The sequence below is a fragment of the Saccostrea echinata genome, unplaced genomic scaffold (assembly GCF_033153115.1).
Source record: "Saccostrea echinata isolate AGI-Se365-2 ecotype Australia unplaced genomic scaffold, CSIRO_AGI_Sech_v1 ptg000054l, whole genome shotgun sequence".
In the NCBI taxonomy this organism is placed as follows: Eukaryota; Metazoa; Mollusca; class Bivalvia; order Ostreida; family Ostreidae; genus Saccostrea; species Saccostrea echinata.
In genome coordinates this window covers 32,007,456-32,023,187 of record NW_026889803.1, presented here as the reverse complement: position 1 = coordinate 32,023,187, position 15,732 = coordinate 32,007,456, and the positions used below count along the sequence as shown (strand labels likewise).

General features: G+C 33.7%; 1 protein-coding gene and 1 pseudogene across 1 annotated transcript; both read left to right on the top strand.

Annotated features, from left to right (window-relative positions):
- Positions 1-10,532: 10,532 nt before the first annotated feature.
- Positions 10,533-11,605, top strand: LOC133171929 (uncharacterized). The gene is made up of 3 exons (XM_061306720.1): positions 10,533-10,841; positions 11,109-11,223; positions 11,437-11,605. The coding sequence occupies exons 1-3, from the start codon at positions 10,637-10,639 to the stop codon at positions 11,603-11,605; spliced, it is 489 nt and encodes a 162-aa protein (XP_061162704.1). The 5' UTR covers positions 10,533-10,636.
- A 69-nt stretch (positions 11,606-11,674) lies between these two features.
- LOC133171924 (uncharacterized) lies at positions 11,675-12,681 on the top strand (annotated as a pseudogene).
- Positions 12,682-15,732: the final 3,051 nt, after the last annotated feature.

Below are 15,732 nucleotides of genomic sequence, written 5' to 3'. Positions count from 1 at the left end.
TTTGAGAAAAGCTAGAATTCGACGTTTATTTAACAAATGAATTGTTTGTAATTGTGAGCATGGGAATAATAGAATAAAAATGGACAGATTACTTTTCATCAACGAAATGCATGAAAAAAAAAATGTTCATTGTGCCTTTCCGATCGCCTGTAGAATTGGGTTTTTCCCAAGCGTAAAATTCCTGTAGTATCCGTAGTAGCCCACAATGCAATTAACTCATTCAGCTGATTTTTCAGTTTAAGCCATGTTGGTATCTCATTTGCTAATCTGACGCCAAAAAAAGTCCCGGTTTCCTTGGAAGTATTTTTGTTCAAAAATAAATTTTAATACAAAACTGCAGAAAATAATTTCATTAGGATTACTTATTGAAGTTTGAGTGAATTCAAGAGAGACTGAAGTACATTTCTACAGATATTATACAGTGGTGAAAACTGAAATGCAACATAACTTTTCTGTTTACCATGTGTCCACGTGGAAGTCACTTCCTAGCCACATTTCCGTGAATAATTTACCTTATCTCGTTGTAGTCTCGCTTAATCTCGCCAGAGCTACTGTCAGGGCTACTCTGAACTCCTCGAGTTTTATAATTTGCAGAACACCGAAAAATAAAAGGTTCCGAACACATTAGTAGGGGTGTGTAGGAGGAGTAGCATTTTGAATGCATTTCACAGAAATTTCTATTTTTAGAAACCATGGCAACACCGTTTATTAATATCAAAAACCGATACACAGAATTATGTATCTTAGTGTAGTTTACTTGTGTGCCAAATTGATATTGAAATCAGACCAAAACTAGCAGGAGTAGCGTTTGTAAAGTATTTCACAGAAATTTCTAGTTTTAGTAACCATGGCAACAACGTTTATCGAAATCAAAAAACGATACATAGAATTATGTACCTTAATGTAGTCCATTTGTGTGCCAAGTTATATTCAAATCAGACCAAAACTGCAGGAGGAGTAGCATTTTGAAAAAATGTTTACAGACAGACGGACGGATGACGGACACCTTACTATCGCAAAATCTCTTCTGGTCTCTGACCAGTAGAGCTAAAAACCTGCATACAACATGCTAATTTACTTCAGCATTTTTTACAATATGAAGTATAAAGTAGATTGCCTTCTATCGGCTAGTATACGAATGTATGTCATATTTTGTGAAATATAACCTACCGGTAGACTGATTACTTCCCTTTATTACATGTACCTGGTGTCTGTTCTGTTGATATCCCGGAATGCCATTTCATTGCACCTTATGTCAGCATATGTCTAGAAAAGAAAGGGACCTGACCAGACATAAACCCAAGAAAACGGCTATTTTAGAATTTACCAAGAATGTCAAGTCCATTCCAGCAACAAAAGTTATCCTGCTTAAGAACCCTCACCGTCGCACGACCGACGGAACCCTAATGTAAAGACTTTATGATCAAGAATAATACGACCTGCTAAAGGACGTCTTGGCAGAGGATTCTACAGAATTCAATGTCACTGAGTCTTGAGGAGAGCGTTGTACACAACGAAAGCTCCGATGTTCCAGTTCTCCAGAACAACCTCACGGCCATGACGGAACTACAACAGCTACTGTCAAAACAAAATCACCTCTTAACTTCACTCAGCATAGGCATGAGGAAAAACACTTTGATATCGGATGAGTTAGTTAGAAATATTGAGCGGAGAGAGAGAGAAGGAAAGAGACAGACAGAAGGGTATAGGGGTGTCGACATAGGAGGTGGACCGAAAGACCTGGAAGAGCATCACAAAGGAACCCTAGGATCAAGTTCCAAATTGTAAGGAAAAATTAAATGTTAAATATGTTAAAGAATGTAAGTATGAGATTACAGAGAATTGAAAATTTTAAGTGTTGTCTTTATATATATCTACACTGTATGTATGCTTGAGGAACAATCTGTGTTAAAATGGTGTTAAAACCTGATTTCATTGTTAACTGAATCTACACTGAATTGATATTTGGTTAACAAGAATTTACGTCCCATGATAAATTTATTAAGAAATAGAACTTTGGACAATTGTAAATGTTTGATTTAATAAGTGCTCATGGAAAAATTACAATGGTTCAGTGTATTTAAATGAAACATATGGAGATTATGACAGTATTCAAGCTCAAAAGTCCATTAAACAATACAAAATTGGTGCAGAGCAAACACGGACCTCCAAAACATCAGAGGTGGGATCAGGTGCCATGAAGGAGTGAGCATCCCCTGCCGACCGGTCACACCCGCCGTGTGCTCCTTTGTCATGATCGGGAATTAACGAAAAATTCGTCGACAATTTATCGTGTAAATAATGGCCAAACAATTAGTGTGAAAAACGTCAGTCAGCATTTGACTCAATGATAAATTGTATTTGCTGACAAGGTAATTGTATCGAGCATAGAACTTACGAAATGATGACTTTAAACGAGACTGCTGATATTCTTGTTTCATCAACTTGTTTGTCAATAATTTATCTCTTTTTAGAAATTGTATATGCGTAGAGCATGCTCTTGCTTATCGAATCAACTGAGAGATATAAACCCCTATGCAGGTGATGAAGGTATTTGCTGCATAAGTAAGGGAAGTTCACTATTGAAAGTTAAAGTCATCACGTTTATCATTGGTTGTTATATTTTATTTATCTTATGTCACACTTATTGTGACATAAAGTGACTGTTATTTAAATTAGCTGATTGCCTCATTTTTAAAAAATGTTATTAGATGTTGATATGTTATTGCATTACATGTTTTAATGCTATATTAATTATTTTGTGTAGTTTCATGAGGACATTGAAACTTAAAAGGAGGGGTAAAATGTGGAGTCATGTGTCTCTGATATGCATTATTATGTATTATGTCATTGTCTTATTAATATAAATAATATATAAATAATTACTTGTAGTTATCACTTAATGCAATCAGTTGATCATTTTCTGTTATCAGCTGATTTTGTAATATTTCCGTGTGACCCCTAAACTGACAGGTAGTCGATTGTAAATATTAGGGTCTATTTGAATATTTATGACGTAATGTATTGTTATTTATAACTTATTTACCTTTAGCTAGAGTTGTAATTTATGCATTAGACCCCAGGTCACTATCTATTTTTGTCCGGCGGTCTTTTTGAATGTATATAGCTTTTTTTTCTTATGGCTTGTGACATTTGATTTGAGTGAACAAATTTTGTTGTATTTTTAATGTTTACAGTTAATATGTTATTTTGTGTATAGTTAAATTTGTATTGTTTTATTTTAAAGCACCGATAATGTCCCCGGTGGTTTCAAGCCTTGCGCATGTGTTACCCCGGTGGATCTAGAATTCTGATTAAACAGCCGGTAAATTATTTTATGGATAACTCATAGGGTGGTGTAACCGTTCACGGTAGCTCAGTCGGTAGAGCGCTCGCTTCGTGAATGGGAGGTCGTGAGTTCGAATCTCGGCCGCGACTGACCTAAGTCGATAAAAAATGGGTAGCAACTGTTCCTTCGCCATGCGCTCGGCACTTTGAAGTGAAAGTTGCGGGTCCTTCGAATGAGACCTTAAAAACCGAGGCCCCGTGTCACGGCAGGCGTTGGCACGATAAAGATCCCTCACTGCTCAATGGCCCTGAGTGCCGAGTAAAGGTCAAAATTTGAAGCCCTTCACCGGTACAGTCCCTGAAACGTTCTACTTTCCCACTTGAACGGTGAGCGAACGGTGAACGAACGCTGAACGAACGCAGAGCGAACGGTGAGTGAACGCTGAACGCAACTTGGTGAACGATGTGTGAACGCTGAACGGTGAGCGCACGCAGAACGCGAGCGGAGCGCAAACGCGAACGCAAAGTGAACGGTGAACGAACGGTGAACGCAAGATGAACGATATATTCGGAATGCCTCTGATCTTTTCCTTGCATTGAAACTATTTTATTGTGTTATAATGTCAGGTGCCCAAAAAAAAAAAAATAATAAATAAGTAAACAAATTAATGAATGAATAAATAAGTCAATAAAATAAATTCCAAAATTGTCCTAAGAAAGACGATGCACGCACATTAAGTTTTTAATCACATGATTTTTATCACATTAAAACATTGCAATTGTTGCCGAACGCTGAAGTATAAAAGATATTGTTTTTAGTTGGAAAATAAAAATGTTTATTCTTACATGTATTTGATAACAAATCAGAGAAAATTTATGATTTATAGAATGAATTAAAGCGGTTGTAACTTATATTCATATATATATCTCCGTGTCAAGGCGATTTTGTGTAAAGTAATGAAAAAAAAAAATTAATTACATTTATACGCTCGTATTTTAGATTTTTAATACAATAATATATTATGTGTCATTTCTATTTTTCATTATGATTTATTGAGCAGACGTCTACATGTATCTCTAGATGGCCGTGATTATACATGTACTCGGACAAGATGATACAAAGATACATATTCATATTATTTGTTATAAATTCAATTTTCAGAACATGATATTTAAGTAGTATGGTGTTATAGTTTTTATTAAACAGACAAATGAGAGAGAGAGAGTACTATTCAGTTTTAGCCCCCCCCCCCTCCTTTCAGGCTTCACCAAATGTTTGTACTTATATCAAACAAAAACTTTGAGTTTTTTTTCTAAATATATCAGACAGTGAAAGTAACTTTTTTTTTTATCAACAAATCATATCTATTTGTTTGACAGTCATACTCGTTTTTATTTTCCTGCTTCAAGTTCACACGAAGTCCACGAGCTTGTGTTGTCAATCAAAATCATTCGACACTGTGCAGGTGTGAAAGTTTCGTCACATCGAAGACGAAGTGCGAGTATTTCCAACAAGTTATAACATTTATTTTTATCATTTCTAGATTTGATTCCAACATTTGAATAATAAATTAGTAAAATACATTGGGCATTAACACTTGAATGTGAAACATACTCTCTGCCAATTTCAAATACCACCGCCGACACGTGTTCATTTTGATCTACTATTGTTTTGAGACTTTTTTAGATGCATGTTTCTTTTGAGACTGAATTTTTTGTTCTTAAAAAGACCGTAGCTTTTTTTTTTAAATGTTTAATTAAAATATTCTGGAAATACGGTACTGACTAAGTCACCGATTTAGGGGGAAAGGGGGGGGGGGGTATTAATCATATCGAATGGCAAACATATAAAGTTACGGTGAAGAAGGATTTTTTTTCTCTATAACTATAGACTTTACATATTACAGTAGAGAAATTCTGTAGTGCATTACATTTTAAATAAATATTTCTTTTAACCACACTATCATTTTAATTCGTTCTAAAGATAATAAATTAACAGGATATCCGCAGTACTATGTATAACTCTCAGAACTAGTTCTATTATATTTTCTGTTGTAATTGAAAAAAAAAACGTAATAGAAATAAATATTTTCGTAATTTTGCTGCGTAATTATTTGACTTGAATAATTAAATCTCCATTAACGATTTGTCGTCTTTAACAAAACAACAAAATATTGCAGTGCTTGAAGTATTTGCACATTGCCCCTAGTTAAATTTAATATTTCAGCATCGTTCTACATAGGTACAGAATGTGCTTGTAACAACATTTATTTTCCAGAGTAATTTAATAAATAACCTAACAGCTAAGTTAGAATAATAAAAATATATATCGTAGATATTTTTCCTCATGAAATAATGATTCTTCAAACACGATATGTTAGTTAATAAATTAAAAAAAACCTGTAACTCCTTAACTACAAAAAGATAAGTCCTTTCACTTCGGAGTTCCGAATGACAATGAAAACTGAACGATAGGTGAACGCTGAACGCAAGGTGAACGCAAAGTAAACGGAACGAAGAGCGAACGCTGAACGCTTTGTGAACGGTGAACGCGAGCGCACGGTGAACGGTGAACGCAAAACTGTGAACGGAGAGCGAACGGTGAACGCACGCTGAACGAACGGTGAACGCACGCTGAACGAACGATGAGCGAACAGAAAAATGGGAAAGTAGAACGTTTCATGGACTGTATATGGTGACGTCTCTATATAAGTGAAAAATTCTCGAATGGGACGTAAAACAACAATCAATCAATCAATCAATCATAGGGTGATGCTCTGTTTGGCACGTGACTTATATTACATTAACACAACCTAAGCACTAACACAACACATTCAGTAGGAATTAGAATGGTCATTTATTGAGGAAATAAATGACAGAAAGAACAATACAACAATATTACTCAAATCATACAATAACAGCTATATACAGTTGTGTTCAATGACTTGACAATCAAAAACATAGAAAATAGTACAATAATAATGACTAAAAATGGTTTGACAGTATATTATCCAAACGTCTTTAATGTTAAATTCTTAAACGTGTCAAAGATGGGGCAATTCACAGCCGGTAAATTATTGTTGGTACTTTTTCAGCTTTACTTTTGGCGAATATACGTAACAAAAATCATCTAAGTAAGTGTAAGGAAATAGGTTATTCCTTCTGTCTTTAGATATACAGTAATTTAATTAACGAGTTAATCCTTTAATCAATTACCTAATAAGTATAAATGAACGACTTTCTCAGTTTTTATAGAAATAAGACTAAAATTTTTTTTATTTTCATAAAAAGAGATGCGACATTATAATTCTAGATAATCTAGAGATTATTTCTCAAAATTTTGAAGTTAATTTATAATTGCTTAGATCTTTTGAATATTTTATGAGACTTTTCCAATCATTTTAAGGCAAAAGACTTTAATTTCATTTAATTATATATATATATATATATATATATATATATATATATATATATATATATATATATATATGAATTGACTGTATGTTGTTTTACGTCCCGTTCGAGAATTTTTCACTCATATAGAGACGCCACCATATACCGGTGAAGGGCTTCAAATTTAGACTTTTACACGGCACTTAGGGCAATTGAGCAGCGAGGTTTCTTTATCGTGCTAAAGCCTACCGTGATACGGGACCTCGGTTTTTCCGGTTTCATTCACTTCAAGGTGCCAAGCGCTTGGCGAAGGAACCTATTTTTATCGACGTGGGTCACACACAACCTTCCGATTCTTTAATGAATAAAAATAATGATAAACAGACCAGAATCCCAGCACTTTTTGAAATATACATGATATAAGCAATTGACATTCTATATTTCAGCTTTAACAGTCTAGTCTATGCCCTTGCGCTTTTGAAGTTAATTAAGAATACGCTTGTGTTAGAGATATGTTAACCTTCTCTGTCGCTATGCAGCTCCATAGCAGCAAGTTAAATTGATGATCTGTATCATTGTTTTAAATAAATCATTGCCTTTAAGTTTTGCTGATTAGGTTTAAAATCTGGCGATGATTTCGTATTAATTAAAGCATTTTTGGGAACACTTCTAGTATGCCGGTCCTTAAAATATGGCGCTAAAACATATGCCGCCGAAGGCGGTGTAGTATTTATTATACGATCGCGTGAGCGATCGGTAAAATTGCTAAAATGGCCAAAATTTGCAAAAATAAGCACAAATTTGAGTTCTTCGTGAAAAATGACGTTTAAAGACGTACAAAACACTGGGGCAGATAATTCTTGCAATTTCAATTAAATGTTTAACTTGACGTCAAATTTGACGTTTATAATAAAGCGTCAAAATGACGACCGAATCGATCCCGACGTAATTATAAGAAAAAGGGATTAGGGGCTTGATGTGGTTTCTTTAGAAATACCAAATCGTATCCTTGATTATTTGTGCTTTTGATTTAAAACCCACCCCTCCTCCATAAAAAGGGAAGAAAAGAAAGATTTTGTCTTAAATTTCTTTAATTTTATATGAAACTCTTATCCGTGATCAATATAAGCACAACAATATTCTTTAACTTTTTATGATACATATTTATGATACATTGCTTTCTTTTGTTATACAGTTGGCTATGTAACATTCGCATTACTAGATCACGGGCTTGTCTTCAAATAAAGAATTAGCCATATAAATACTGTTTTGTTCTCCTTTAGAAAAAAAAAAGTTTTACAACCCGTTTCCAAAAGTTCACTGATCAAAGAGGAACAACTCTAAAAATGTGGGAGATTTCCCCCCTCCCATAGTTGAGTTCTTTCCTCCTGTTTGTCGAACAGTTATAAAGACACAATGAATTCTGATGAAGTCAGGAGCTGAAAACTATAATATGTACTAAGTAAGTACCGAAAATGTAACAGAATTGTTTACTGAAATGGCCCGAATTCACGAATATCTTATATGCGACAAACTGGCCTTATCCGACTCTCTAGATAATTTCAGTGCGCATTTCCTCGAATCAAAACAAAAAGTTTCATACATGTATCACTGTACATGAATATTTTGACACATGAATAATTTTAACATAGATGAGAATTTACAGTTTGATAAATTGAAGTTAATGTAGACGAATACGAAATTTCCATTTTATATATAGAAGCAACAGAAGGATGCATACAAGAGGGGGGGGGGGTACTTTTAGACTCCTCTCTTGTTTGAAATAGAGAAGAAACAATATATTCCATTTACCAAATATGTTTACATAATAGAAGAGTTGAATATATTCAACATTGTGCGTTCACTTGTAATGAAAAATAAGATTAAAATTCAATGTAAGTTGAATTCATACGCAGGTATAAAATTAAATGCATGTCAGCCATGTGTATGGACCTACATATTGGACACGTGGACATAAAATCCTTAGAGAATAAGTTTTACTTTTATTACAGTAGTTGATAGTTTAACTCTTTTTCTAGTTGTCAGAATTTAAATCTGCACGAATTAATTAATTGGTACTTCTTCAGGGATTTAAAAGATTAAATATATATCTCGAGGGTAACCTACGTTTCATCAAGCTCTAATGACTGCGTCCTAAAAGGGGGGGGGGGGCTTCGTCAAAAATTGCCTATACATCTGAATTTCAATGAATTGAAAAGTTTTAAGAACTGTGATATATAATGTAAATAATTTTTTTTAAACCAAATGATATTTTCTAGCTTGGAATTTTTCGTGTATTTGTAGATCTAACAATGTTTTCGTCCCACGTCTGAAAGACGCTTGAGAAACGTGACTTAAGGAGAAAAGGGGGGGGGGTGATTTTTCGCTTTTAATTCAAAACGACTCGTTTAAAAAGAATTGCAAAAAATTATCAAGATTACTTTTGTAACCAGTTACATGAAAAAAAGTATTTTTTTCCAAAATTAAACGATAGGTTTTTTCGAAAAAAAAATTAAAATTGAAAAATACGCATTTTTCAGGGCTTTTACCCTTTAACGCCCAGTGACGCCTTTTCAACGTTTCAGATAATAAACTGTTGGTGTTTTATAAATAATTGGAATACAACAAAACAAATTATATTTTCGGAAACTAGAGGAAAAACTAAACATTTTCTATACTCAAAGTTTTTCTGTGCGATGTTTAGAAATTATCGAAAACTTGAAGTGAATTTCGCATACCATTGCAAGAAGTTGATAAAATTATACTGAATTGACTGAATTTTAGCTATCTTCTGTTGATAAGAACTTTTTTACATAAAACCGTAAACAAAAACGATTGCCGGAATCAAAAAGCTGGACATTTTTACTACATTTTTTATTATGGGAATAATAATAGTACGTGAAACTGTTACAGTTTTTATTTGTTCTTGAAAGTTGGGACTTTTACGAGTTAAAAACCGAAAACGTTCTATGACACCATTTCAATTTCTGAAAGTATTACAAATGAAACAATTCTGATTAACTCCACATGTAATAAACAAGTTGATCAGGAAAATTTGATTTTACATGTACTTGTAAAGTATAATAAATTCATTAGATATTTTGTAACATAAGCATAGAACAAAGAAATTCTCCCATACTTGGGGAAATATATAAAAAATGTTACAGTTTGACCAAAAGCGCCGATATGTAGCGCGCAGTTGCTTTGACATTCGGTGTTTATCCTGTTGCATACTAGTTGAACTGTGTCAGTGATACGTGTTGAATTTATTGGTAATAATAAATCATGTAATTGTAATTAACAATATATTTTTTTTCAGAAAGAGTGAAATAATGATATATAAAAATATGATATATATACATGTATATATTACATATGAATGTATATATGACTATTCTTATTTGCCAATGCCATCAAAAAATAATTGGAAAATCCCAGTGTAGTATTACTTTTATTTTGATAAAAAAAAAAAATTAAAAAAAAAAATTCAATTTTAATGCGGATTATTTTCACAGTATTAAATTTTTTTTTTCCTTGACTAGACTTTTCCGACTCACGATCAGTTTACCCTATACCCTACGGTTTTCTGAAGCTATCTTTTTGATTTAGCTCCTTTTCCTTGTTGCCATGACTGTTATGTAAACAGCGCATAAATTCATAATGGACGATAGCGGGGAAAGTGATACAGATTCTGAAGTTTCGCTGTCTGATGGATCAGATATTAGTGTAGATGAGTCCGGTAATGAAGAATTTTCATCTGAAACAGACAGTGACTCAGAGTCACAACAAACTCGGTCATCTCTGTGTACATCAGACAGTCAGCTGAGCGACATTTGCGAGATCGAATATCTGGTCCCATGAACTTCACAATATAGAGATTGCTGAGTTTCAAGAAGAGCATGGTCCGTCCCATGATCTTGATCCCTTAGACCATGTATATCGATACTTTCTGCTGATGTTACCAAAAACAATTTTCGGAAAGATAGCCGAGGAAACTAACAGGTATGCAGAACAGACAGCTGAAAGAACTGGACAGCCCGACGTTCACTGGACCCCAACAAACGAAAGAGAAGTGAAGGCGTATTTTGGCTTGTGGATTCTGATGGGGATCAATCAGTTACCAGATATCCATATGTACTGGTCTGATAACAAATATATAGGTGAGTTTAGGTAATTAAATAAATAGAGAGAAAATGAGAGAGGGAGAGGTGTAGTAGTAGGTTTTTCAAACTAAGTACAGGTAATACATTTTTCCGAAAAATCAATTTCCTTGTACATGTGACAGTAATAATAATGCAAGCATAATGCAAATTATATGTACACAAACTGTTAATGCACGAATAGCCACAAGAACAGAAAACATTAGGAGAGAAAGAGAGTCTAAATTTACCTGTTTTGGCTGTTACATGTATTTTGCTGTATTTTAGGAAACCAGGGTTTCAAAGAATGCATGACCAGGAACAGATTTACAAAACTGTCTCAGTACTTACACCTCAATGACAACAGTAAAGAAGGAGCTCCAGGATCTCCACAGTATGACAGGTATCTAGAATTTTCTTACGAACATGTATGATGGAATATATTAATTCATTTTAAAATTAATAGAGCAATATATGAATGTGGAAGTTAATATTCTTTGACCATATAGCTTATTACCAGTGTGTCATCACATTAGTAATGAAAATATTCTGTTTTTTTTTTAATTTTACTCAGTTGTAAAACCTTGATAATCCATATTTGGTTTTAATTTTGTAGATTACATAAGCTTCGTACTCTGGTAAATGCAACAAGAGAAGCATTCAAGAAGTACTACAGACCAGGAAAATGTCAAAGTATTGATGAGGGAATGGTGAGGTACAAGGGGCACCATTACGCCCGCCAATATACTCCATCCAAGCCAATAAAAAGAGGACTGAAGGTATAATGATTAACTATTATACAAAAAATTGATATCTGTAACAAATACTTTTTAGTAGGTTTTTATTTATGCGATATGTGTTTTGATGTAAAATGTATCTATACACACATCTTTGTTATAGGCAGATCAAGGAGTTTGTGAAATGGGGGGGGGGGGGGTTAGGGTATGGGCTCCATTGCTAAAGCAGATTTTCAGAACTCTCAACATACTTACACTAATTCATTTTCCCAATTTGCCTGTGTACTTATCATCTAAGTCAAGTCAAACATACATTTTTAAAAATTAAATATTTTTATGAGATCTGTTTTGATCTCCGATAAGTCGTCTGAAACCCCCCCCCCCCCCCCCACTTCTGGATTTGCAGGATGAATTTATACTGGAATCATTTTAAATTCTACCTGTTGTACAGATAATATAATATATATATGGAAACATGGTTTTTACTGTATGGAATGATAACAAACCAGTAAGATTAGTATCAAGTTTGTTGCAATTTTCAGTGTTCTGAAGCTTCCTCAAGAAATAACATTTTTACGACATAAATATGCTATTGTAAATGTAGGTGCATGTATATTGTCCACCACATCAAATCCGCTGGGGAATGAACCTGCAGTCAGGCAAGTAAGGGGTGGTGGTGTTGTTTTACTTCAGCACCCTCCAGCTGTTCAGCACTACCAAGAACACTACTGTGGAGTGGACCGGTCACAACAGTATAGATCAAAGAATCCTGTTGGAAGACCTTCCAAGAAATTCTGGAAGTATTTTATGAATTTCATTTTGGAAAAATCCATTATCAACAGCCTTCTTCTATGGTTGAACACCCCAGGTACAGTAAAACCTAACATTCATTACTCACTAAATGACTTTTCGTTGGATATTGCACAGTGCTTGATTGGGGACTTCTCTAGTCGCAAGAGAATACAAGTTCAGCCACATCACCCTCCAATTACAACAGCGAGTATAGCACGCCACATGAATGTGAAACTAAATGAAAGTAAGAGGCGATGCAGATGGTGCAGTTCCCAAGGTGTAAGACGAGAGACTGTATATGGGTGCAATATTTGCAATGTTTGTTTGTGTAGAGGTATATGATTCCAAACATATCACGTTCAAAATCAGTTGCACCATGTCTACTTTTTTTGTCTTTGAATTTTTACTACTCCAGGGTTGGTAAACAGGAGATAATTGTCAGTTTCTTATAAATACATGTATCTCCTTGGTGCATTTTGTCTAATAAATAACTCCTCCTTTCAAAATATTAAGTATGTATAAGTATTCAGATCTACATGTAAAATACTTCATCATGTTAGCATAGCACAGAAAATGTACATGTTCTGAAAGTTCTTTCAATGTGAACATTTTTTGATCTATTTCCATTTATATTGGCTAATATTTCTTCAAATGCAGATCATACTGCAATATTGTTATGAAAGTGTATTTACTTCAATTCAAATTGAATGTGCATATATACCTGTCATTTTTCTGACAATCACTATTTTAGAGACCTAAAGTGATTTGTTTTAGCTTTCCCGAGATGGAAGTTAATTGTGCTTCCCTGATCATACAATGTTTTGTTAAATTTCTAATTATATGCCTGTAAATGTAACGATTTACTTAATTCCATATATGTATCAGTTGTTACCATGGAAACAAATTTTTATTCTGATGTCATATCTAGATTTTTATGTAGATGTTTTTGTCCATATATTTATATGTATATATTGACTGCTATGTAAGTATCTAATGTAAGATGATACATTTTTGTATTTTTTTCACATACTGTCAATTATGAATCAATTATTTCAAACAAAAAGTAGTATTTCACTCAAATCAATTCTGAAATAATTTTAAATGAAGACTGATAAAAAGTACTACATTTTAAAGTAAAACGTTTTAATCTTTATTTGAATAATATGATTGAGTTATTATTCAATAATTTTTTTATGTGTTTATTGAATGAGAAAGGTAAAAAAAACAACAACGCTTTTTCGCAGTTTTGTGGCTCATTTTGTTGCCAAGACAACCATTACGCCATACTTCTTTGCATAATTGAAAACTTTAAGATTTTACCTTTCAGAAAATATTAGGTTGCATTATGTAAAAGTGACTTGAAAATATCTAAATTTCTATTTGTTTTTTAGTCAGTTTTCAGAAAAATGCGAAATCTCTGGTACATGTAGTTAAAGGGTTAAATTAACCATAGTTTTTCAGTTTAAGTTCTTCAAAAAATGTTTTGGGGATGTGTACCTCTATAAAAATACTTATTTGTGTGGTTAATGGTTAAATGAATGAATCGAAGAAATTTGACAGCCAGACTAGCTGGATTTTTTGAAAATCAAGGATTTTATAGCTAGCCGATTGAAAATTTATTCTCCGCGTGAACAACCAAAGGGGGGTAATTTTTGGAACTTCCTGTCCAAATACGACTCGAACGATTTTGTCCAAAATGTGTATACACATTGTATATAGAGTCATGTATAAACAAAAATAGCGAAAATTAAACGACAGGAATTTTTTGGTGGTGGGTGTGTTGTACGTCCTTAATAACACAAGTCTTTTTAAATTAAAAATAAAACATATCCATAGCGTTATCATTGTTCATTTAAAACCACGTTCGTTGTTTAGGAATTGCGTTACATGACTTTATAAATATTAATGAGATACGTCAGCATTCCTATGACTTCAAAAAAATCAGATGTGTTTGTAAATATGCCATTGAAATTGAAAGATATTTATATGAAATGTTTTTGATTCGCTGATTGATTGATTGTGTGTTCTTATTGATCTGAAATGACTTACCTATGGTAAATGTGAATCAAGAAAATTTGGACTGAGAAAAAAAATCAAGTTGTTCAAATGATCAAGATGTGTGGAGATGTTCCAACAAACACTGTCATAATAAAGTATCGATAATATTTGGAAGTTGGTTTGAAAAAAAGTATCGATAAGAATTGGAAGTTGGTTTGAAAATCACAAACTAACACTGGAAAAATTAATTTTAATTACAAACTTTTGGGAATATAAGGCTAGCGAATCTTTCGTTCGTCATGAGTTAGACATAGGATGTTAGACAGTTGTAGATTTGTTTAATTATTCCCGTGAGGTGTGTATCTGCATGTTGGAGAAGGATTCTGAGAAAATAAGGGACTCGGGAAAATTAGTGGAAATTTGGGAAACGGAAGTTTCATAAGGGTAGAAAAGTTGATGGTGTTTGGGTTTGGGGGGGGGGGAGGATTGAAAGAGGTATTAAACGTTACATACAGATCAAGAGACACTTTAGGAATTATCAAAAGTAACATACTACCTGTACAACTATCATTAATGACTGTTGGAAGTGTATGACGTTTTAGATAAGGAAGGTAACGACCATTCGAAAGTAAATCTCTCTCTTAATTTCATTGACCCGGATACAGATGCACATACCATCACCATAGCTGCAGAACTGTGCCTCTCTCGTTGAGAAAATTCGGACAGATAAACCAGAGAGCTACAGATCCAAGCATTATATAAACCATCGATTTACGTCGCCGCCTTTTTGTCGCTGCGCATCGGGCATTATTTCTTGTATTTTATGCGTTCCCCCGCTTCTAACATGGTATCCGCTAATGAACTATATATTTTACTCCTATTCTTAATACTATATTTACCTTTCAATGGTTCCAAACAGGCCTTTATGGTTTTGGAATGTCAATTTGAAATTTTCTCGTTCCTACGTCCATGTTGGCGGTTGTGCAAAAAAAGTCTTTCAAAGAACATACACCCAAAAAATATAAATAACAAGATGTGTTTGTGAAACACTGATGCCCCCGTATGGCAGCTTATGGCGAAGGTTAAAGTTTCTCAAAGGCAAGTCAAAATCCAGGCCAAAAGATAAAAAATGTTAAATATGAAAGCCCTAGCACCAACCATTCAAAAGTTATGGCCAAGGTTAAAGTTTTTCGAAAGTAGGTCAAACTCCTATGTCAAGGTCAAAGTGGTTGGTATCCAAAGAGAGGTCTTGTCACAAGGATTACATATGTGAAGAATGAAAGCCCTTGCACCAACCATTCAAAAATTAAGGCCAAGGTTAAAGTTTTTTCAAAAGTATGTCAAACTCCTATGTCAAGGTCAAAGGGTCAAAGTGGTTGGTATTC

What these genes read in the sequence shown, in the direction of transcription:
- LOC133171929 (XM_061306720.1), top strand. Translation starts at nt 10,637, where the DNA reads ATGTTACCAAAAACAATTTTCGGAAAGATAGCCGAGGAAACTAACAGG. An exon ending in GTCTGATAACAAATATATAG is followed by an intron (nt 10,842 to 11,108) that starts GTGAGTTTAGGT and finishes GCTGTATTTTAG; the next exon opens with GAAACCAGGGTTTCAAAGAA. An exon ending in GGATCTCCACAGTATGACAG is followed by an intron (nt 11,224 to 11,436) that starts GTATCTAGAATT and finishes TTAATTTTGTAG; the next exon opens with ATTACATAAGCTTCGTACTC.